Raw genomic sequence first — 25,280 nt, 5'->3', positions numbered from 1 at the left:
CAGAAAGTAACAAAAAAATATAAAATAATTGATAATTTTTAACAGGAGGTTAACTAGCAGAATTTCAGTAAACTGTCAACTTGCTTGATATAAGCGACCCCTTCAATTGAAGTTTCAAATTAAACTGTGAAGAAAAAAGTCTCCACCTCATGTGAACACATCAGTGCTGTTCCATATCAGACAGCCATTCAGTTTGTTTACTTCATCAGAAGCTTGTATAAATAATGACAGACATTAGAAAACAACTCCCAAGAAAGAACTGGAGAGTTTGTTAAGTAAGTAATCATCTCACCATCACCATATCAGAGCTGTTTTACCCTGCTCTTCTGTAAGCACATAGCATGGTTGTGGATAGACACTACTGTATGTTGATGACTTACATTTTGATGTGCAGAAACGTGACAGCAAATATCTAAAACTTATGCAGCAAAGTGTGCATAGGTCAGACTAGATTCTGGGTTCCTCTTCCATTAACAAAAATTCTGAAGTTCAGAGGCATAGTGACATTACATTCCATATCAAAAAAGTTACTGCATAGCAGCCATGCCACAGGAAATCTTAAATGTGGGGATTAAAAAGTATGATACTTGCAAAATAGTTTGTTTACTATATACAATATACAATAGTTCATTGTAGGCCAGGACAAATGAGTTTGTGTACTTTTTGTCGGCTAAGAGCACGCAGAGGGACAGTAAGCACAGCTCAAATGGGGCACAGTGAGTTATTAAGCCAACATTATGAACTAGCTATAAACAAAACAAACCAACAAAATAATAATGAAGTGAAAATGAGACATGGGCAGTGCTGTATTAGTTTAGCATTGGAATCATGCAAACAAATGATCCATCAAACTGTTCATAGTTCCCTAACTGCCTTCCTGTTGATTGTTTCAGGCTGGCCTTGAGTCTACAGAATTAATCTAATTTCAATTTAATTAACTGCTGAGTTCTACTTGCTCATGAAGTGAGGTAGCACATAAAGCCAGGGCTCACTGTGTACACTATAGAGAGGTAAGGGAGAAACGAGGGGAAAAAAATTCTCTTCTGAACCGTTTCTAAGAATTGTTAGCAAGACTACACATGAAATTTCACCAGAATTTCAGGCTGTAGTCCTTCTCTTAATGAACCTTTCATGGGACCTTTCATCAAATTCCAAAAGACATGCTTTTTTTTTTTTTCCAATCTATTACAAAACTATGATTCAAATTCTAATTGTTTTCAATTGCAGAACAGGAACTGTTGTCAGTTACAATATAAAATGTCAAAGGTCCACACTGTAAACAGTTTTATTCAATATATACAACAGCAAGTAGTAATAAATAGAACAGAGGTCTTTGAGCAAAAGGTAGAACAAAGTGGTCCCATTATTAAAATTAGATCCAGCATTTTTTGTTTTAATTTACAGTAAAAGTACACTCATTGAAAAACATACAAAGCTTTATAAAAAACAAGCCAAGCTGTATTCCTCTTAACAATAAAACATAATAAATAACATATAAAACCTTTCTCATTTAAGAAATTAAATCTTTCAGTATAAAATGTTTCAAAAGATGCTACTGTGTTTGAGAACTATGACTGTATCATTATACTAACCAAGTTCTTCTGGTGTGTGAGTAGGAGTTTGCACCTGTTACTCAGTATAATGTTTTTCCTGCAGTCAGAAGTGCTGTGTCTCTGCAGTGTCTACTTGCCAGTTTTTTCCAGAACCCATTCAATCACCTGGGGAAAAGAAATGAGAAAATTATTCCCTTAACTCTTGTTCTGAAGTTGCTTTCAAGAATATCTGACAGATATAATCAATTCTTCTAAACAGGATTTAGAAGGCAATCCTCCCAAAGGAGAAAGAGTCATTAATAAGCTGAGAAGTGTTGCCCAAAAGTTGTATTTAATTCTAGAGAACTCACAGTCTTTAGAAAAAGTCATTTTGAGCTCCTGTGAATGAGTGACTTCACTCCACAGTGTACATTCTTTCCATATATTCTGTAATATATGGAAAGGGTGAGGTGGTCAGCAGACAAGATGCTGCTGGCAAAGAGGTTGGAATGTCCATGCACAAACCCAGCCTCTGGTCTCCCTGGACAGACATCAGAGTGAGAAACAGTGTGCTAGTACAATATACCTGTTCAAAAAGAAACACCAAACCTACTTCGTTTTTGAAACCTTGTAATCTGTAGAAAACATTTCACAAGAGAACACAGCACAGAACACAATACTGCCCTGGCAGAATAAAACCTGTGAGGATCTAGCAGTTGTACTCAAGAGTTTAAGGGAATTTTATTCATTTAACTAACTAAGGTCAAATCCATACACTTAATTATGATTTTGAAAATAGTACTGTAAAAATACAAAGCTTTACCTTCTCCCCTCCCCTTTATTTTTTTTAATTATGGAATAGATTCAGCATACTTTCTGAAACCTAAAACAAAGTTACTTTGCTCTGTGCTGCTGCTCTTAGAAGTGCTGCCTGCACATCAAAAACTCATCTGAAGTCACTTTCATTCACCTTAGTTATTCCTAAGCTTAAAATTGTTAATTTTCTCTGCTTTTAAGAAGAAATTTACTTTCTGTGATAGATCCTTCTATGCCTTCCTTAACTTCAAAAAGAAATTTTATTTCCTTAAAGACAGAGAAAGAAGAATTCCCCAACGATCCGCACTTCTCCCAAATGAAGAACGTTTTCATATGCATTTTTCCTCAGTCGTAACTGAAGGAAAATAAACTTTTCCACATTTTTCACTTTGACATATCAGATAGGAAGCACTCCAGTTACAGCTACAAAAATCATGAATATATGCAACTGGAAATTTTGCCATGGGACCAATGACTGGGAGTTTTTAAGGGATCAGAATGCAAAATGAGATCCATAGCCAAAGGAATGAATGCTTCTCCTCATCTCCTAAAGCTGTGGACCAAACCATTCCATGTTCTAGCCTGGCCTACTTAATAGAAATGAACACACAAATCAAGCAAATGCTCTTACCTGCTTAGCATTGTTACTTGCTGTTTTTTTCATTTCATCAAGAAGTCCTCTAGAAGTTTTAAGATCCTAAATATTAAAGCACAAAGCCAAAGATATTAGGATGCTCGTATTCTTGTTATTAATGAATGATAACATTCAAAATCCTTGTTACTTCAAAAAACCTAACCTGTGGCACAAAGCCATTCTTAAAGCAAGCACATAACATTGTCTGAAGTAAAACTGAGAACATTTATTTACTTCTTGACTCCCTAGGAAAATGCTATCTACAATATCGTGCTTCTGAAGCACGCAGAACAAAGTCGTACAGACCTGGGACTGCAAGACAGCTCAGAAGAACAAAATCCTAACACAACTGTCTTCTGTGTCTACAGAACAGGATCACTTCTTTTGCTCTTCACTCACAGATGGAACCATGAACCCATCTGAATTCACTCATGCATTACATGGTGCTGCCAAGTCAGTATGTTAAGCAGTTGCACACTTTTGCAGTGTGTTGACAAGAATTTCCATGAACACATTAAGGAACTGGATTTTCAGTGAATTGCATAAGCTACTTATTTACCCAGTAACCTTAGAACAAGGGAGAAGCTGAGCTGCCTGGTGAAGGACAAAAATTACTCAGCATGATGTTTACTGAAATATTTCTTTATTTGTAATCAGTGTTCTCTGTATCCTGACCAGCATGCAATCTTCATTCTGACAGAAGAAATGTGATCCATATTCTACAGTTTTATATGAGCGAAGGATGGTTTTCACTAATAGCTGCAATCACTGCAATCATAGTTTGGGAAATATGCATAAGGGCAAAAGCATAAAGTAGCCCTATATGGCTCACTATATCAGACCAAGGCACTAGAGCACTCAGGACAGCACTAAATTGATAATAAATTTGGAGACAAAATTACCTTGAGATATCGCTAAGACAATCCCAGTACAAAATGTAAAACAAACTGCAGGACAACATAGGATGCGAACATAACTACATCTACATCTTTACATGATTAACATATAGTCTTTAAACCATTAGCATGTGTAAGTTAGCCTACACTATACAGGTCCATACAGCAATGTTGATATAAGGTAACTTGCATTCATCTGACAACCCATTCCCAAGGGACTTGCAAAGCAAACAAGGAAGTAAAACACCATAGTTTTAAAACAAAATTGCTGTAAGAAAGTTGCCTTGCTGATTACTTCTCTGTCCCATAACTTTGAGGTTTTTTCCCCTGTGGCTTCTCACCTATTGTCTCCCAGATTTGCTATGCTTCCATAAAGCTCAGAGCAATTCTACTTACCACAAGTATCACCTCAGATTCTGTGAACAGGAACTCTATACTTTGAGAACAGCCATAGCTTACAATGGCCCACACATCTTATATGCTAGACTTGCTGAAGTAAAATGAATTAGGAGAAACTAAATTCATGAGCATTTCTTTGGTCATTAAAATAATGAGATAATTATGGTTGGAAGATAGCCACAGTGGTAAGGAGAAGTATATATAATAAGTACAACCCTGCCTAAGAGCCCATTGCTTTAATATATTATCTAACTCTCATAAAAGACAGCTGCTCAGTAAGATTTGAAAACAAACAGCCAACCACCAAAATTTGTTCACCAAAGACCAAAGGTTTATCCATATTCTACACATATAAATGACACAGCACTAAGAATATTAGCACAATCAAACTGGAATACATCCATCCCAAGGTGCATTCAGGAACAGACTCATTCAACTCAGCGGTAAGAATTGTAAGAAAATGTTTCCTAGTTACCTTTAAGTAAAACTTTGATATCTCAAATAGACGTTGGCTGCATGATGGAAAACACTTGTGATCCTCAGCAATTCCATGTTTTTGTAGAGTCTTGGCTACCACCTCCTTCAGCATCTTGGAAACAAAAGAAACGCACTCAAAAGTTCATCCCAATTTTTGGCATGAAAAACTGTCCAAGGAAAAATAAGTCACACTTGTTCTCTTTCATTCTTCCCAACAAAGATGGAGACACAAGAGTTGTAGTACAGTGAGAAGGCTGAAAGACATCAGGAAAAAATTTCTTCACAGAAGGAGTGGTAATGCACTGGCACAGGCTGCCCTGGGAGGTGGTGGAGTCACCACCTGCCCCTGGAGGTATCCAAGAGATGTGGCACTGAAGGACATGGTTAGTGGTACGGTGGTGATGGGTTGGCGGTTGGACTGGATGATCTTAGTGGTCTTTTCCAACCTTAATGATTCTATGACTCAATGAAACTCAAAGAAACAAACAAAAAAACTACCCTGATCTTTTTTGCTCTTGTCTCTGCCATTAATGCACTGGACAAATGCCATCAACCTACTAACCACTGGAGTTAGATGAGTTATTTAACTTATTTCAACTTAAAAATTAATGGAACGCTTACATGTCAAAGCAACATAGAGAATCGGAATATTTGTATGGGACTTGGAAGACAGAGAGAGAGAGAGAGAGAGAGAGAGAGAGAGAGAGAGAGAGAGAGACTTTAGGTCTGAATGAGACACAATTTATGCCTACTCAAGTCATCCTGACTTGCCTTTGACATTGTAATAACTACATTCAAGCAGTCCTCTCTGGTACCAAGGGATTCACTTAAATAATTATCGCCAAGCCAGAAAGCTTTCTGGGCTGTATTTTAGAAGTGGCATTCCCAATATATAAAGCAATTAATAAAACATTATTACATCAATGTATTTAAATGTTAAATCTGTTAATGGACTTGTGCAACTACTCTCTATTCCCTGATTAGTCCATTCTTTCACAATGGCTTTCATCTTCCCAGTACAGATATCTCTTTGTTGGCTTTGGATTTTATATTCATTTTCTAGATTTCTTAATTCCTAACCATTGGTATTTATTGCCACCTTTTTTTTACTCCTATTTGCTACTTCTCTTAAACTTAATTCCTTGGGCAAGGCTTAACATTTACACATTTTTTACTCCTCACTTTTGGGATGCTCTCCTCAGGATTCAGTTACAGAAGTAAACAGAACCAAATTTAGTAGTAACAAATAGAGAGAAATTCATAGTTCACATTAAAATCATAGAATCACAGAACGACCTGGGTTGAAAAGCCCCATAATGATCATCTAGTTTCAACCCCCCTGCTATGTGCAGGGTCACCAACCACCAGACCAGGCTGCCCAGAGCCACATCCAGCCTGGCCTTGACTGCCTCCAGGGATGGGGCATCCACAACCTCCTTGGGCAACCTGTTCCAGTGTGTCACCACCCTGAGGGTGAAAAACTTCCTCCTCATATCTAACCTAAACCTCCCCTTAGTTTAAGACCATTCTCCCTTGTCCTATCACTATCCACTCAAGTCACAAAGAAAGAAATCAAACTTTTTTTTTTTATTAATTCCCAAAGCAAACAAAATAAACCCTTACCCTTGTATGTTTCTGAGATCTTGATTCCTTAACTGGCTTTGAAGTCTCAGATTCTGTTGCACTTATGCAGCTTGCTGAACCAGCCCTCGTGGCTGCTTTGTGGGGCTGACCAGACTGCTTCAATGCCATCGAAGTTAAAGAAACTGATCTTTCAGAGCGCTTCCTGGTTACCACCAGTGCATTATGACTCCCATTTCCCCCACTTGCCTGGGAGAGGAGAGAGTCTGTACTCTCTGATTTTGTTAGCCTGGATAGAAAAGAAAAAAAAAGAAAAAAAAAAAGAGAAAAAAAACTTTTTATTTTGTAATGAGTGTTCTGGTGGCTTTGTTTCTGCTATAGAGGCTGCTGTATAATTGCTAGGATCATTACACATTCTTACAAAGAGCATCATAAAACAAGATAACTAAGAAGAGTTATCTTCTTCTTGCATACACTTTGTAGAAAGCTGGAAGAGCTGAGCTTTTGGTCTTCAGTCTCAGAATAAAATGAAACTTCCTGAAACTGCCTAATTTTTCTTGTCCCTATAGGATTGTCACAATTGATCTACAGGAACTGAGACACGATAGTACTACTGGAGCAGTGTAATGCTTGATGCTTTAGCGAGTGTTAGTAATTCTAAAACTTCGATTCTATCATAAGCTAACACAAGCACATCATTTCTAACTACTCAGTAAGCTGCAAAATATACAGACAGCCCCAAAAATCATCATCTTGTTAAAAAGGCTCACAGTAGCACACCTGTGACCAGACTGCAAGGGGTATTAACTAGAGAGAAGGGAAAGTGGCCACTACAACACAACATGAATTCAGTAGTGCCACATGTTACTTACATCTTCAAAACAAGGACATGGTACAAACAAAAGTCTATAAATAACATTTTCAGAAATGATTTTAATAATGCTGACAACCTACTGAGTTTGGATTTTGGTGGGTCATCTTGTACCAGAAGTCCTTTGGATTAGGAATTCAATTACAGAGTACAGTTCTTGGCTTTATAAACCTACAGTTGTTTATTTGTACTGCAACAGCACTGACAGCTTTGCTTAGGATAGAAACTGTTATCTTTATAAAGGCACTGCAGATTTTGCAAGATATAATCATGGGTCTCTTAAACAAAAAGTGTCTCTGCTGCACTGCCTAGATTAATTTAATGCTATCAATAGGAGGCCACACTTTAGAAAAACTGAACTTATAAAAGACGACTAAACAACAAACAATTGTCTAGATAGCTGCAGTAAGAAACATTTCAAGATAAAAGAACAGATGCATTTCAGGAGAAATGGCTGAAATATTTCATGTCAAGATGCATTTTATTCAGTGCGTTACCTTTTCTTGGGATGAAAGCAATCCAAGTCTTTTGATCTGCGTTTTAGCCTCAGTACCTCTGTTCTGAATTCACTTTGTAAAGACTCTCCATCGGGGACACTTCCAGGCTCTGACGAGACTGCAGGAGATGGCAGGGGGCTCAGGACAGCCGGCAGAGGGCTCAAGACAACGGGCAGAGGGCAGCATTCCTTGGTGCAGGTGGTCTGAGTTTCATAGCGAATAAGACGAGCTTGAAGTTCAGCATATCCCAAGTCTCTCTCTAAAGCTTTCCTGTTATCTAGACAGTATCTACAGTTTAAATTTGAGAGAAATCTGTGAGACAGTCCCTACTTTATTACAAGTAGAAAAAAAGAACAACTTACTTCTGCCTATAATATAATCTCCAGCACTTTTTTTTGTTTGGACTGATGACTGAAAGACATCTTAAAACTGGCCCCACAAGTTAATACACACCTGACAGATTTATTTACATTATGTGTAAGTCGATACTATATTTAAGACTAACTCCAATATATAAGCTTTATGTACTAATTATTTGTATGTCTCTACCTTATGCTCTAGCAAATAAGATTTCTGTGGATATTAACAGGATGTTTTTCCTTGAAGTAATTGAAGTAAGCAATGAATTGTGATGCTGACAATGGATTTTTTCTCCTTATAGTTGGCACTGTGTTATATTTAGATTGTCAGCCTGTACTTAACAGATGCTACCTCTATTAATGTATAGTGACACTCCAGTAAAGCAGCGAAGAGGAAAGCTCTAAAACCAAACACATAAAGAATCCATCACACCGTAACAGATACTGTATCTTCCAGACCTCAGACCTTGCAAGCATCCACTGAAACTCTGACACCTAGATAATAATAGGATATTACATATAAAATGATACACTCTAATATCATACTCCAGGGATCCCAAAATGCAATGATATTAAGATAATTTTAGTCAAGTTCTGCCAGAAACTATGCTGCTGTAAAACTGCATGGAGTGAGTGTAATACGAGGAAGACAGCACATGGGGAGCGTTATAAGGGCTGTACAGTACAGACTCTTTCCTAGTTGCACAATTTGGAAACATAACATTTAGCAAGATAAGCACCAGTATATGAGAGATTCGTATTTTTTGAAATGCTAACATGCAGAAACATCACTGAATGAGCACATGCTGCCCTAGCCCTTCACTTTCTTCATGATTAGGAGGAACAAGAGGCTTAACCCGCATTCTGAGCAACGCGAGTTGTCTCAGCCCACTCTTCAAAGCAGGTAGTAATGTTTCCTATTCTCAGGAACTGTATACAATTCTTTACTTTTATCTCCTCACACAGGGTTACACTGAATTGTTAGATCTGATTCCTCCTCTTTTTTCAGAGTGCTTTCATATTCAGGGAGAAATTCACTTTTCTACAGAGCATTGAATCCATTTCTACAGCTGATTAAGACTTTTCACTAGAAATAAATTCATTATCTGATAAGAATAAGTTTTCTTAACTCACAAATTTCAAGGTATTTAATTTTCCTTATTTATATTCCAAGTCCCCTGAGTAATCAAATCCCCTACAAAGCTAAAAATGTTTTTATCTTTAGAAGTTAAATTACCATTTAACTCGCTCTTCTTTACCTGCAATTACTTTCTCTTTGCAACACAGGATCCAAGAGCTGGCAAAGGTTCACTACACTAAAAATTTGATTGGATCATAACCGCTTCTCCTGGTTTTGTTGACAAAACTCTACTTCCAAATAAAAATACAGCAGCTATGCAGATAGAAACAAATCACAACTGCACATTACAAAACATAACTGCTCCAAAAGACCATAACGGCTGTTTGCAAGAGTGAATAGTGATAGGACAAGAGAGAGAATGGTCTTAAACTAAGGGGAGGTTTAGGTTAGATATGAGGAGGAAGTTTTTCACCCTCAGGGTGGTGACACACTGGAACAGGTTGCCCAAGGAGGTTGTGGATGCCCCATCCCTGGAGGCATTCAAGGCCAGGCTGGATGTGGCTCTGGGCAGCCTGGTCTGGTGGTTGGTGACCCTGCACATAGCAGGGGGGTTGAAACTAGATGATCATTGTGGTCCTTTTCAACCCAGGCCATTCTATGATTTTATGATTATATGCTCCCTCTGGTACTTCTGGAAGGATCTGTTCTGCTTGTACAACTCCATATTCTTCCCTTTCATGCTAGTTTCCTCACTCTACTGCTTCCCTCTCTTACTCCCAGCACATTCCACCCTCCCTCCTCCCCCTCTGGTCTCTACCCATCATTTTTCCTATGACACGAGGTAGAACAAGCTGTGCCTAATTTGAATCCTCACACGCTCCGTGCTCAGGTCAAGCAGGTCAGCAAGTGTTCCAAAGCCAATGGCCAAATGCTTTCCTCCTACAGCTGGAAGGATTAATTTCTCCTGTCTGTCTAATTGCCTCTTTGTGCCTTTTCCTAATCTAAGAAAGCTAACAGACTCAGGAGTTACCACTCAGAAAAATATAACAAATGTTCAGTGTAAACTTAACTAAATTGTGCGTGAAGTTGATAGGAAAAAATAACAGCAGTATAATTAGTCATATGGTAATGATTTTAAATGGGAATTTTAGAAGGAGGCAGAATTTTACATGGAGAACAACCTTGGTATCCACTTGGTACCCACTGCATTTCTGCACATATACAGCATATTGTGTTAAGACAAAGTTTGTCCACACAAAGGAGTTATGCTGAACCACCTACTTTATTGTTTATGGGTGTCATTTTCCTTTTCTCATCAGTGAGGATATGCACAGTTTTCTAAAAAATTTTTGAGCAGCTACATCATACGAAGCACATCCACCTGAAGCTTTGGTCAATAACATAGGGTGGCTGTCTGGGACTCAGTACAGTCCTGACCATATTAATCCTTCTGCAGATTCTTACAAGTGACACTTGCACACTGGTGCTGTGAGCAGGTTGCTTACACATACAGGTGGCTCACACATCTTATGACTGTCAGTCTGAAAGCATCTATAATTGAACATGGAAGTAGAAGCAACTTACAAAGCTTTCTCTGTGCTACTTGAGTGACTTGACAAGCATTAATGAGCACTCTTGCCCTTGACAGTTCCAATTCTGCATTCAAGTTTTCAGAAACACTAATAATAAACAGCAGTAGAACTTAGGAGAAAAGAACCTACCTGCACCTTCCTAAATTACCATCAAAGTAGGTGTGTTGAATTAAACTAAGGAATAAAATAAAGATAAGAAAGCTAGAGGTGGCACGTGCAAAGTTATCCCACCTACGGGAAAGTATACAGAGCTTTCCTAATTATGTTCATGGTGCTTGAAATGTTTCTACTTGCATCATGCCTGGAAACTGAAAAATAGTTAGAGGAAAGAAGTGAGAACACTTACTCGATTCCATGATAATGGCATCCAGCTGCTTTTTCAAAAGGCAGACCTCTCAGCTTCTGAGGAGTAAGCTTGGGTGTCAAAAAGAATGCATTTTCACTGGAAGGAAAAAAGTATGTATGTACACATATCATCTATTTTAAAAAGGAATATAGTACCAATTTTAGAAGCAGCCAGATAAATTATACTTCCAGAAGTCAAAATAAATGCCTTGACAGAGGAAGACTAAAAACAGCATGTCCTGTAGCTCATTAAGCCTGTGATACAGAGCATCAGTAGGAAATTAAGTCTTCATTGAACTAAGAATTTAAGTTCAACTGCTAAGCTATTACTAATACACAATCTCGTAGATGTTTTTATCAGTTTAGAGGTCACTGCCCCAAATAATTTTTCAATAAATCCAGGCAATTATCACATTTCACATCAGGGCACCTGAGTAGTAGGAATGTAGAACAAATCTTTGTAGTGAAAAGAACTATTAACTTCTTTCCTACATATGTAATGAAAATCACAGAATCACAGAATCACAGAATTGTAGGGGTTGGAAGGGACCTCCAGAGATCATCGAGACCAACCCCCCTGCCAAAGCAGGTTCCCTACACCAGGTCGCACAGGTAGGCGTCCAGGCGAGACTTGAATATCTCCAGAGAAGGAGACTCCACAACCTCCCTGGGCAGCCTGTTCCAGTGCTCCGTCACCCTCACCGTGAAGAAGTTCTTACGCACATTCGTGCGAAACTTCCTATGCTGCAGCTTATGTCCGTTTCCCCTCGTCCTGTCTCCACGTACCACTGAAAAGAGACTGGCCTCACCACTATGGCCGCCACACCTCAGATATTTATAAACCTGAATCAGGTCCCCTCTCAGTCTTCTTTTCTCAAGGCTAAACAGACCCAGTTCCTTTCCTCATAGGGGAGATGCTCCAGGCCCTTCACCATCTTTGTGGCCCTCCGCTGGACTCTTTCCAAGAGATCCCTGTCTTTTTTGTACTGGGGAGCCCAGAACTGGACACAGTACTCCAGATGAGGCCTTACCAGGGCAGAGTAGAGAGGGAGGATCACCTCCCTCGACCTGCTGGACACGCTCTTCTTAATGCACCCCAGAATGCCATTGGCCTTTTTGGCCACGAGGGCACACTGCTGGCTCATGGCCAACCTGTCGTCCACCAGGACGCCCAGGTCCCTCTCTGCAGAGCTCCTCTCCAGCAGCTCATCCCCCAGCCTGTAGAGGTGCATGCAATTATTCCTCCCTAGGTGTAAGACCCTACACTTGCTTTTGTTGAACCTCATCTGGTTTATTACTGCCCAGCTCTCCAGCCTGTCCAGGTCTCACCGAATGGCAGCACAGCCTTCAGGCATGTCAGCCAATCCTCCCAACTTCGTATCATCAGCAAACTTGCTGAGGGTGGCCACTATCCCCTCATCAAGGTCACTGATGAAGATGTTGAACAAGACCGGACCCAGCACAGACCCCTGGGGGACACCACTGGTTACAGGTCTCCAGCCAGACTCTGCACCACCAACGACGACCCTCTGCGCTCTGTCAGTCAGCCAGTTCTCAACCCACCTCACTGTCCACTCGTCTATCCCATACTTCCTCAGCTTTGTTATAAGGATGTCGTGGGAGACAGTATCAAATGCCTTTCTAAAATCAAGGTAGACTACATCTACCGCTCTTCCCCCATCCACCCAGCATGTGACAGCATCATAGAAGGCCACCAAGTTGGTCGAGCACAACCTCCCCTTGGTGAATCCATGCTGACTACTCCTGATAGCTTCCTTTTCTCCCAGTTGTCTGGAGATGGTATCCAGCACAAGCTGTTCCATCACCTTTCCAGGGACAGAGGTGAGGCTGACAGGTCTATAATTACCCGGATCTTCCTTCTTGCCCTTTTTGAAGACCGGAGTGACATTGGCTATCCTCCAGTCTTCAGGGACCTCCCCTGTTATCCAAGACCTCTCAAAAATGATGGAGAGTGGTTCGGCAATGACCTCTGCCAGCTCCCTCAGCACACGCGGATATTTTATAATACAGCCAAAATCCTAAATCATCGGCACTCGTTAGCTAAGAACTCTGTAGGACATTCAGTCTTCACTCTGTATCTTCCAACTTGCTTGAGTTATCTGCTCAGAACAGCTTCAAAACTCCATTAAGTATTTTACAGATGTTTTCTCAATTCACAGGGTCTTAAGGGTTGGAAGGGACCTCTGGAGATATTAGTCCAAGCTGCCTGCTACAGAAGGTTCCCTGGAGTAGCTTGTAACCTTCCCTCTCACAAGCCCTCTTAATTTATAACACATAATGAAGTTCAAAAATGTATCAATGGCAGTATCCAATGATTCCATTATCAGTACTCTTATCCCTCTCATTAAAAAGGTCAACAAATATAACAGCAGTAACTGCAAAGATTTTCTTACCTGGTAGTCTTTGATATACCACATAAATACTAGAGGCTCTGATTCTACAGACACATTCTGACTCTGCAGGATAGGCTGGCCTTAGTCTATCAGATGGTTAAACTCTGAAAAGTACTCCATTAACTCCTTACACTAATCTTGCTGCTGACATGGAAGTGGTTACTGCACTAATACTTAACAGCAGTCACACTAAGAATGAATTCTTGTGAAGTAGTCAAAGTAGACAAGCTTTCTTCAAGGAGCACTTTACCAGTTAAGAGTAATGACAGGAATGCTGGGTCAGCATGTCAAGAGACACAAATAAATAGATTCAGCTATTGTCCTTTTTACATTTTAATGAGTAATCTTCCTACATAATCTCCTTCTGACTGAATGAAACAAATCACACCCATAAACCTGAAGTTCTGTCAGAGTAACTCCTGCTGTACAAGAAATATTAGTTTGGGAAATAGGAATGTATAGTGGCAATAGTTTGTAGGACAGCCATGGCAAAGTCTAGTGGCACACCTACACACATCAGGCACTTATTTTATTATTTAAATTCATACTAGAAACATTATCATCATCTTGGCCATTTCAGACTCAAAGAAATAAACAGCAAGGCCAGCCATAACTGTTGATTGCACTGGGGGCATGTGATGCAAGGATATACAAGTTCCAAACTCAAACTCTGATTCCATCACCTGATTTTTACTCACATTTTATCACTTCATCATTACACACATTCATCAATTCTGAGTATGGGCTGCAGTGATCTCAATATGTTGGTATCATACCGTTTGGGAATATGCAGTGGCTGAAGATCACCAACTGGCAGCCCTTCTGGTGTGAAGTATTTCAGCAACTCCTTTGCATCGAGAGATGTCAGCGACTCTCGCTGGCTATCTTTATGTCCAAGCAGTTGCTCAGATGAATGTGCAAGCATAGAAGCTCTAGAGGAAAATAATAATAATAATAATCCCTCATCTAAGAAATATTAGTTGTTAAGTTATTTTGTTTGTTTGTTTTTACCACAACAACCAAAACCATTGCTAGCCCGGAGCAATTAAACACAGTTTTTATAACTCAATTATGAAGTACAACAGGAGAAGTATAGTATTCATCTCTTTTTTCCATTTCTTGTCCTCAAAGATCAAAATTTAATTCCCATTAAAAAAGAGACATACAACATGCAGCACAGGAATCATAAAGACACTACTGCATACAACTCTCCACTTCATTTTTGATGTCCTCAATTAACTTTAGCAAAATTTTCTCTTTTCTACTGTTAAGCAACATGTTTTACACTATTTCAGGTAAGTGTAAGATGAGCTAGTTAGAAGGAAGAATTATATATACGTATTTGAAAAACAAAAGCCAAAGCTTAACAACAAATTAAGAGAAAGAAGATATCTAACATTAAACTCCAAAGTATGGGTATGTTGGGGGAAAAAAAAAAAATAGTATTTTGAATGTTTTTCTAGTATTGCTGAAGTCTATAAAAGCACACTGCTAATTTAACTTCAGAACTAAATTACTTTGCACTGTTTTTTAGATGTGTTTTGTTAATAAAAATAATAAAAAAGAATACTACTCTAAATACTAAGAAATAACCCCAAAACAACCTTGGAAATTGACAGTGTAACAAAAACTTAGTTTTTAGCTTTCTCTAAAAAATTATCAATGTATTTGAGAACAGTTCACAAAATGGCCATGAATGCATACAGTTCCTCTATACTGATGTTCAGTGTCCACTACAGAGAAAACTCTTCAATATTTAAGCATTACCTCATTTTTTGTTTGATTTTTTCAAAGTTTTCCAAATTCTGAAGAACATGTCTTTCTGGCCATTCCAATGGATTTGGCTCCATTAAATCAGATTCTGCAAGAAAAAAAAAAACAACCCACTAAGAAAGCAAAACAATTACAGCTTGTTCATAAGAAGAAGGATGTAATTTGTCTCCAAATGCAAGGGAATTTATACAAGCAGCCACAGAAATATTTGATCTGTAGCTCTCAAGGTTGTTTTTTCTGTCCAGCAGCCTTGTTGTCAACTACGGCCCTACATATATGCATACGAACTTTACAGGACTACATGTGAACTTTATGGGACCTAACTCAACAAAACTGGACACAGAGCAACCAAGGACCTTACAGTGGTCTTCCAGTACACGAAGGGGTCCTACAGGAAAGCTGGGGAGGGACTTTTTATAAGGGCAGGTAGTGACAGGATGAGGGGAAATGGTTTTAAACTAGAAGAGGGTAGATTTAGACTAGATAGTAGGAAGAAATTCTTTACTGTGAAAGTGGTGAGACACTGAAACATGATGCCCAGTGAGTTTGTGGAAACATGTCAGTAGAGATCTTTCTAAATAAAGAACTTACCAGAAGCCACTGAACATGAACTAGTTTTATTGGCAGTCTTCTGCAGAACAGGTTCAGGAACATTAGTGTTCCACAGGTCCAAAAAGCATTCTCTTGTAAGCTCTAACAAGCTTTTGAGCTCATCAGTAGAAATAACTGGAGGCTGCTCAGTCAATTTCTTTCTCTCTGTTAAAAAAGAGATCTTGACTTGCCAGTCTTATAGAGGAAAAGCTCCAGTCCTCCTACAGGAGGCTCACACTCATCACTGCCATTTGTACTGCCATTGAGAGAGTACAAATCCTGTTTTCCCTATGCTGGTATTATGTTAATACACAGTAAGTTCTGCTAGGGGGAAAAAAAAAAAAAAAAAAAAAAAGCAGCAAGAAAAGCAACAAAACAAAGCACATAAAATGCTAGTTTCAGAATTCTTCTGTGGTAAATATGCTCAAACTTTCCAAGTATTAGTGTATCAGAGGCCCACAAAATTAAAGTTCAGCATTCTCTCTTCCCCATTATTTAAGTAATTATCTGACATATAATCACAGATATATCAAAGGAAGTTTCTTTACAACTTCATTTTTTTTCTTTACAAACTGGCCAGCTCCCCTCAGTTTTGTAAGGTGAGCTTACAATACTGAGGAGCTAAGGTGAGGACACATTCAGTTGGAAAGAAAAAACTTAGATACTAGTTTGAGAACCTCAAGTGCTTTCTCCATTACTTACTGAGATACTCCTTCAAGGCAGATGCCTGGAGATGTGACAGTTTCTTTTCTCTCTGTACAATTTGCTTTCCACAAAACCGTGGCAGAGACTCAATGAAGTCATCAGTAGGAAAGCCTACACAGATAAGCAGAAACCCATTAACAAGAATCTATCTTCTTGGGAGACACTTCCTAAAAAGGCATAGCAAGACAACACAAACACACTAGATGTACAAATTTCAAGTTCAAGGGAAACAACTAGAGCATCAAATCTGAGTGAAGAAAAAGCAGGAAATTCATTTAAGACACTAAGAGGATAACCTGGAATAGATGATTGGCCATTAGTTCTGCCTTTCTATACGAAACCAAAATAATGATAATGCAGTTAGTATGACTGCCATTTAAAGAACGTAAAAAGATCATTACTTTAATACTAGGGAAGAAAAGTTTTCTCCCAGCACATGGTCAAGGACTTTCAATCTTCTGACACCTAGTAATGGGATTTTAATTAGGACAAATGGTAAGCAGCCAGTCATATCCCACACAGATTTGTCTGGATAAGAAGAAAATAAAAGCATGCAGGTCACCGTGCTCATTTCTTTGTTGGTTACTGAGAGCAAACAAATGAATTCACATAGATATCTTGAAGCAACAACAGGACAACTATTCTAAGATAACTGATATATGATTTTATCTAGCGAAACAGCCAATCACCTCCTAGCTCATATACTAACCATTCTGTGTTAATATTTACTTCTGCCAATTGAGTTTCATGAGTGTGTTCAGTCAACTTGTCTCCCTCCCTTGTGGTTTTTATTTTAAATGGGAGAAATAGGCTCAATAATAACCAATTGGATTTTAGGCATCAACCTTTAGACCAATGACATATCTTAAAGTTTTCATAGATTTCATTTGTATGCACTTTACCTTGACCTCCCCAATTTGCATTGCTACAACTACTGAAAGTTATGAGAAATGACTGACTACAACTCCAAGAAGTTGATTTACAGAATACAGTAAGTTGTGTGAATAAATTAGATCTTTTTCTTAATCACTCTGAAAAAAAAGAATAAACTTATTCATCAGAGCGTATAATGTTTCTTCCCTTTAAGACAGACCAGAATGAATAAAGTGAGCACATAATGTGTTAGTAGCATTTGTTGCCTGACTTACAACACAAATTAATATATAAATAAAGCTTACTTGACTCTGTTTCTCCTACATTTGTCTTCAGCATTCTATTTACAGCAGCAAGAGTGGCCATACCATTGATTTGAGTAGCAGAATGAATCAAGGTTGCTTTACATCCTCCTGAACCGTTGCCTTGTAGCAAGAAATAGTATTGGCAAGATTCTCCTTTCAGATCAATTTCTGGAACTTAAAAAATAGCAAGACATAAGATGGCTCCCTCAGGGTGTTCATGTTGTTTAAAATAAGATATAATCAAAATTCTTTCACTTGCTCTTTTTTTCTGAGAAATCTCACTAACATCTTTTTAAGAGACACAGGAACTACAGCTGATATTTATCCTTTAAAAATAAAAAACACATTGAAGAGCATGCAAAATAAATGAGCTACAGAAGCAAAGATGAGTTAGACTATGGTGCTGGCTTCAAGCTAGCACATTACCTGCATGGAACTTAGCCCGGGGCAGCTTTGTAATGCAGGCTAGAAAGTACATCTGGCAACTCTGACCATCAAAGTTTGTTCTTTAACAGTTTATTAAAAGGAAAGTCTCTCTCCAAAGATAAATTTCTACCATGAAACAACGTACAGTTGAGCAAACAGCCAGTCAGGTATGTAATGATTAGAGAAGGGTATCTAAAAGAGCCTGTGCACTGATGAGAGAACTATGGAAAGATCAGGCACTTTTGCCTATGCTGATTGACACGATGGTAAGTGTTCATTGGAAGAACGAACATCTGTAAAATACCGTACTCTTTTTTCCCAAGAAAGCACAAGTGTTGAATACAGACACCATATCAAAATACACCTGCAGCATCTTCTTTTTACTCACCAGTAATGACCTTAGGTTTCCTAGCCATATATTCCTTCCATTTCTTCGTACTCAGCTGGGCAGGGGATGGGATCACTACACTGCTTACATTGCATGCTAATGAAACTAAAGCTCCCACCTAAATAATAAAGCAAATATAACAGAAGAAATATTACTGAAGCCTACTTCACGTTTCATTTTTGAGCCATCAGTTTGGCATCATTTCAAAGGTGCTTCAATTAAAAGGCAAACACATTTACTCATCATTTGACACACAAGCAGTAAAAACAGAGCTAGTTTTTTCTCCAGTTGAGATAACTAACTACTGAATTATTATTTCATACATCCAATAGGCATTCCCAAGTCTTTCAATAATCTCGCTATAAACAATTCTGTAAAGAAAGATCTAGAACCAACAGGACTCTAAGAAATAGTTGGGATCAGCTACCCTGCATTAACTTGAAAACTGTGTGTTTTTCCTCCCGTCAAATTATCCTTCATAAACAAGCAGATGAAACTATTTAATAAGATATTTCTGGTACAGTGTTAGAAAAAGAACTTCTTTTTCACAGAGCATAATGAAGAACAGAGTGATGGGTTAGAAAAAAAGTTACTGAAAACCTAGGTGAAGCAAATGAAGATTAAATATACTGCTGGGTAACAGAACAACAGCTGTACAGTAAATAAAGAATATAACTTAGTTATTATTTATCTATCAGCATTTTCACATTACAAGTTGTTCTGACTGGCGTAGCTTTAGTTTTTAAACATTATAAAGCTTGCTTAATCAAATCTACACTTCAAGCATTCAGGAAAAACATCTTTAAACTAATACCGTGGCTGTAAATAAACATACTATAATATCCAGGAAAAAAAATAGGCTTGTAAATGTTTCAAGAACTCTTTTCATTCAAAATCAAAATAGAAATGCAGAATACACACTTGCAAAATGGGATATCCTACATTTCAGAAAAGCTAGATGCATTTATAAGCTGTATACAGAACTGTCTTTTGCTAAAAAGTAATTGAATTATGATAATCTGGAAATATCTGTTGTGATACAATTAAAAGCAACAAAATATTTTAGGAGAATAAAATTCTGCTAAAGTAAAGAGAAAAACGTGCAGTGGACTTACAGATTGCCAGATCCTGTACAAGAATGCACTTTTTAAAGAGACATCTCTCCTAGAATTAAGTTTTGAAGGAGCCTACTCAGAGATTATTATTATATATTGTTCATAAAAGATAGAAGAAGATATACTGTGTCTTCACTTTCCTGCTAAACTTACACAACATGAAGCCTTACCTTCCCAGAGAGAGAAGAAATCTGATCTAAAAGCAGTGCAGACATCCGTTTTCTACCCTTTCTTGCCAGGCTCCTGAACAGAACAGTTTAAGGAACCTCATTGTCACAAAGAACTGCATTCATTTGCATTTTATAAATCATGTTATCATCGTATTTCAAGTAAGTACTGCAGAAGTCTAATAGGTGATACTTCAGTACTACAAAATACGTGAAAACTTATCAAAGCGGGACAGTTAGAAATGTTAGATGATGAAATACACAAAGGACACATTTAACATAGGCAGCCATCAACAGATAATCACATATTCAAAACCTTGGCAGGCCTAAACTACATAGCCTATATCTTGGCAGCTGCACATCCTAAGCCACTTTATGTAGTTTAGAACTAGTCTTGGTATCATAGACTCAAATCAACATGAATACACCTTGGAATCTCTGCAGCACATGCAACAAAGAATTCCTCTGCCATATCTTGTCACAGGTTCTGCATCTAAACAATAAAACACAATTTATGGAAAAAATGTTCTAAACTTAGAAGGACACTACATACATTAATGAGAAGGCTCGTGTTTTTTTTTAAACTCTGCACTTACACAGCAACAAATACTGCATGCCAACAAACCCACACATATTTATTACATTTACACACAGAATCATAGAATGGTTTGGGTTGAAGGGTCCTTTAAGATCATCTAGCTCCTATCCCTTGCTACAGGCAGGGACAACTCCCTGTAGACCAGGTTGCTGAGAGCCCCATCCAGCCTGAGAATCGATAAGTATTTTTCTATTCTTCCTCACATATATCCACAAGTAGCCAAAATATATGTGCAAGAATGTAAAAATTAGTTATTCTTACTGCGATTTAAATTTCAACATATGAAAAAATCTTGTGAAGATACACTGTGTGACTATTTCAGCATACTGGTGTGGAATGAGTCCTTGCTATTCTTCAGATGTTATATGCACACTTAACTCCTAATTGTCTTCTTTCTGCTATAAACCATTATCATTAGCAGCTTAGAACCTTAAAGGATACAGCTCAAATTCCAGATCTGATATAAAAAAGGAGGGGAGTTCAGAGAGGTCAACCATCTGTAAAAACTCTAATGCAGGACCATAGTAATGAAAAACCTGAAAAGAGATCAAACAGAAAATTCATAACACCATGTATAACATCATGTATAACATAATCTCACTCAGTAAAGTTTTTCCAAGTGCTCTGCTGGAGGCATTTGCCTTACAGGTACACCTGAAAAAAGTGGAAGAAATAAAAAGAGAAAAATAGTTCACAATATCATATTAAATAGAATTATATAAAAACAAGGAAGGTATTTAGTACTGTTTAACAAGACCCACTTCCTAGAATGCTCATCACATGCCTCAAAAAGTTAAATTAATACAGAATTTAAAAATAAATTAAACACTGAGATTGAGCTAAGTTCCAACTTCCACTTTAAAGTAGTTTTGGTACCACATGCTTCAGAGCAAACACGAAATCTTAAGGACCTGTTTTCTGTGCAGACATGAAATGAGAAGTATTCTTCAATCTTATGCTATCCTTACTTTTGTGTTTGGTTTTCTATTCTGACTAAATTTCCCCAGTTACCAATTTTCTCAAGCAGGTAAATCTGACAAATTCTGCTGGCTCAAAGAAACATCAAGAACACAACCTACCTCTGGCAAAGCATCAGAATTCATACATCGTTGATCAGCAAAGCAAGAATTTACATGTGAAGTGCTGAGAGGTTTTGCTGAAGTGCTCTTCATACAAAATTCTGGAAAGCTAACTTCTGAAGCAAACTAAAAAAAGAGACAATAATGTATCTCACTGAATTTTCTTTTAAGCAGTTACTACGTGATTTCTCTCCATCACACCCATGAGTTGAGGTGATAACTACTAAATTACTAAACCCAAAAACCTTAATCCTGAAAACATAAATGGATATCTTCCATCACCAATCTTTCAGTCTCTCCAGAAACATTAGATGTTCTTCCAATAATGACTTTCATAGTCATATGGTAATGATTTGTATTTGCCACAAATCAATTTCATTTTGAACAAGAAGTTCCCAGGCAAGTATTTCAGAGGAGAGTGACTCAGTTTCTCAAATTCACATCCAAATGCCTTCATCCTGTTCAGCTTTTTATCAAGCTAAAAAAGTAAGTAGTTCCCACCATCACCAAGACACTTTACCAAATATCAAAAAACATTTTGTCTTTGAATTACGTTTTTAAAACCAAATTTGGCTTCAAGCATAAAATGCAGTGTACTACACATGCTTTAAACCATATGCATAGATGCTTAAAAAAACAATAGCTGAAGCTATTTTACCTTTCTTTCCCATATCTGAATCTTTCCCCTCCAGAGTTCTTTTAAATCGATAACATTCATGACATCATCTGAAGAGACAAAGTCTGCCGATAGGTAGTCTGCAATCTTTTGCCAGCTATTTTAAGAATAAGGAAGAATTAATCCTTGTGAATTTACTGTTACATGTTAACACGAAATGTGACTGAATCCTAGCTCAGGCTCTGTAAATTAAGTGGCTCATGAACACTGCAGCAAAGAGCTTCGTCAGACAACAAAAAACACTTGCAATGGCAAGCTGTAGGGGGGCTGTCAGAAGCTGGAGTAGACCCAAAATGAACAGCATACCCTTTAGAGTCACTTGCTGCAATGGTGATTTGTGCAGAGTGCCATTCCCTCAGGTGTTTCAGGGCACCAATCACAGGTAAGGAGTCTTTTAACTTGGGTGCATCTCCTTCGACAGCCTGTAGTATTATATCCACCATTGCTCTTCCTGTAGAAATATGTAACTCCAAGTACCATTATTCAGTACATTGTTTAAAGACAGAAAAGTACTGATTATCACCAACCGAGCTGATATGGCCTTAATGATCAACATTACGTATTTCAGCAAGACTTAAAATACTTCTCACACATTTTAGCTCATCTCTACCTGCTCCCCTTTGACTAACACAAACTCAAGTTAAATATTTTGCCATCCACTCACCAGTTTCCTATTTCTCCTGTCTCCCTGAATGTTGTACAGATCAGAGTTCTCTATCCCTGTCTCCAGTACAATTGCACTGTGTTGATCTTCTTTCAACACCTACTTATTTCTCATTCTTTCCTACTCCAATTCAGCCACTGCTACACTAGATTATCCTAACATAGAAGGCCATATGCATTTCCACTTCGTAAAATTTGAACCCAACAGCTCTCATCTATGCTCCTCAGAGCTTCTTGTCACACGCACAACCAGCCAGCTGTAATACCATCAGCTGTAAGTCTGATACATCAACACTTCTAATTTTTCTTTAACAAAAGAACTTCATATAGTTACAAGTTAAGTTTTGTATTGCCTACTATTTCTATTTCAGTGCTCTTTCATGTGAAAAAAACAGCTATACAAATAACTACCTTAATTTCTACTGTTTTTTTTATAAGAAACAGCAAACTACTCCCTAAGCTGATCTGCAAGACCAATCATAGTCTTTTTCCTTAAACCATTTGCAAGACTTGCACACAAGTTAATTCAACTAGCAAACTCAAAGATTGCTCTTTTAAGAGAGCTTACCTGGGGCAGGCAGTCTGTCAGCCAACTGATGCAGACTTTCCGCAGCTTCATCATAAACACTGAAAATGAAGAGTAACATGGTTGGAAACTAAACATAATCAATTAGAAACAAGAAGTTTGATATTTACATTGAGTAGCATTCATGTCTTCAAAATTCTACACAAGCACAATGCCTAGGCAATGAGCTATACTTATTTCCCCTTTTACTGAGGCAGAAGTAAACTCAAAACAATCTGCAGTGAAACTGAAAATAGTATTTCAGTCTGCTTTCTCATGTAACCATCAGCTGTTAGGATCCTGCTCGGCTGTACTACAAAAATCATCCATAGGTCAAAAAAAAAAAAAGCAATTAAAGCAATGCAAAAGTAGAAGTACTTCCACTTGTAGGAGGGGATTGTTCATAGTTAACCACAGCTTTGGTAATAACTTGTTGAATTTTCTTGATTCCTTTGGGTTACTGCTGTTAAATGAAAGGTCAATATACTACAGTAAAGATAATAATATGCATACTCAGCCATAGACAGTGACTCCCTACTGTTATTGTCATCTTCTTCAAAGTTCTGTATGTTTCCCAGACACTTCTCAATAGTTGTTTGGAGACAGTCTTCATTTTTCTGCGTGTCAGAATTTACTTCCTCCCAGTCAGAACTGCAGAACTAATAAGAACTCTGAGCATCACAGTTTCGATTTACACTAGAGACAGGTAGAGTTGGGGAACTTAATGTTCTAAAAAAATCACCTACTTGATAATAACCACATATAACATGACTCGCAAAGTACCATTTCTTTATGCCTGGAATACCAGCCACTGAGCATGCTGAAAAGAGAAAACAGATATTTAAAACAATCCACTACAATTCCTTCTTTCTATTACAGTGAGGTCTTTCTACTGAAAGACCCTGGAGAAGTCATTCAGTGTGTCACAGAGGCTTAAACTTTTTTACGTTTCCTTTGGCATCATATTTAAGGTCTAAACATATTACAGCAAAATTAAGTGTCTAATTATTAATGTTCCTTCAATTAATAAAAACTAATAAAGTTTTTGTCCTTTTCTCCATTCTGGGCAGTACTGCCATCCATTTGCAAAAGCTGTTTCATACCTGAACCAAATCATAAGCTTCATAAAAATAGTAATTGCAGTTCACACAGTGAATTAATCCAACAAACATTGCTTCCACTGAAAAAAAATTGTAAAACATCACAAGAGTAATGAGAATGGTCAGCAGGACAATATCAAGCTACCCACTGGTATGAGAAACAAGACCTTTTCTATTCCTCGTTGCTCTTAAGGTGGACTTAAGTCTGTCAAAACTTTCAAAACTCTTCCTCAGGTACAGTATATTTAATCATTTGCTAACAGTGGAGATGCTCTAGTCAAATCAGCTCTCTGTAAAAATGGAAGCAGCAAAAGCACTCCTGTCTACAGTTTTCAGCATACTGCAAAAACTCAATTTTCTTAAGTTTTTGGCTTGTTTAACCTAGATCATTAATTTTTCTTAGGCAGATTCCTCGATATCATTTGCTTTATATTACTGTAAATTACTTACCTGGAAATGTCATTGTATTTGTTTTTATAGATGAATTACACTTTTCTTTCAGGAGCTTATAAACATTTGCAACAGTCACAGCTGAAAACAAAAAAAAAAGTTGCTTTTAAATCTGATGAATTTCAAAAGTTAAGACTATACTGCAAATGCAGCTTGAAGTTCAGTTTAATACTAAGTAAACTAAAAATTGTCAAATACAGGTCCGCAACGGTTTAAAAAGACAAACTTTGTGAAGGGACTTCGTGGGGACGGTGAGCCCACCACTCCCTTGGCAGCCTGTGCCGGCGCATCACCACTCTTTCAGAGAAGAAA

The 25,280-nt window shown here is 37.8% G+C and overlaps 1 protein-coding gene across 1 annotated transcript in view; it reads right to left on the bottom strand.

Annotated features, from left to right (window-relative positions):
- Positions 1 to 1,267: 1,267 nt before the first annotated feature.
- Positions 1,268 to 25,280, bottom strand: part of MTBP (MDM2 binding protein) — a 24,304-nt gene continuing 291 nt past the window's right edge. The window contains exons 2-22 of the mRNA XM_085221620.1: positions 24,969 to 25,049; positions 24,165 to 24,238; positions 23,932 to 24,077; positions 23,422 to 23,480; positions 22,497 to 22,641; positions 22,173 to 22,287; positions 21,515 to 21,640; positions 20,877 to 20,971; positions 19,841 to 19,913; positions 18,556 to 18,673; positions 17,742 to 17,915; positions 16,561 to 16,674; positions 15,859 to 16,023; positions 15,262 to 15,355; positions 14,271 to 14,426; positions 11,082 to 11,177; positions 7,704 to 7,991; positions 6,378 to 6,624; positions 4,753 to 4,866; positions 2,980 to 3,045; positions 1,268 to 1,718 (exon numbers count right to left, since the gene is read on the bottom strand). Coding sequence (XP_085077746.1) covers positions 1,683 to 1,718; positions 2,980 to 3,045; positions 4,753 to 4,866; positions 6,378 to 6,624; positions 7,704 to 7,991; positions 11,082 to 11,177; positions 14,271 to 14,426; positions 15,262 to 15,355; positions 15,859 to 16,023; positions 16,561 to 16,674; positions 17,742 to 17,915; positions 18,556 to 18,673; positions 19,841 to 19,913; positions 20,877 to 20,971; positions 21,515 to 21,640; positions 22,173 to 22,287; positions 22,497 to 22,641; positions 23,422 to 23,480; positions 23,932 to 24,077; positions 24,165 to 24,238; positions 24,969 to 25,049 — 2,582 coding nt within the window. The 3' untranslated portion in view covers positions 1,268 to 1,682. The remainder of the gene's footprint in view (positions 1,719 to 2,979; positions 3,046 to 4,752; positions 4,867 to 6,377; positions 6,625 to 7,703; positions 7,992 to 11,081; positions 11,178 to 14,270; positions 14,427 to 15,261; positions 15,356 to 15,858; positions 16,024 to 16,560; positions 16,675 to 17,741; positions 17,916 to 18,555; positions 18,674 to 19,840; positions 19,914 to 20,876; positions 20,972 to 21,514; positions 21,641 to 22,172; positions 22,288 to 22,496; positions 22,642 to 23,421; positions 23,481 to 23,931; positions 24,078 to 24,164; positions 24,239 to 24,968; positions 25,050 to 25,280) is intronic.

Source organism: Meleagris gallopavo, chromosome 3, assembly GCF_905368555.1.
Source record: "Meleagris gallopavo chromosome 3, MGAL_WU_HG_1.1, whole genome shotgun sequence".
In the NCBI taxonomy this organism is placed as follows: Eukaryota; Metazoa; Chordata; class Aves; order Galliformes; family Phasianidae; genus Meleagris; species Meleagris gallopavo.
This window is presented reverse-complemented; position numbering and strand designations above follow the sequence as displayed.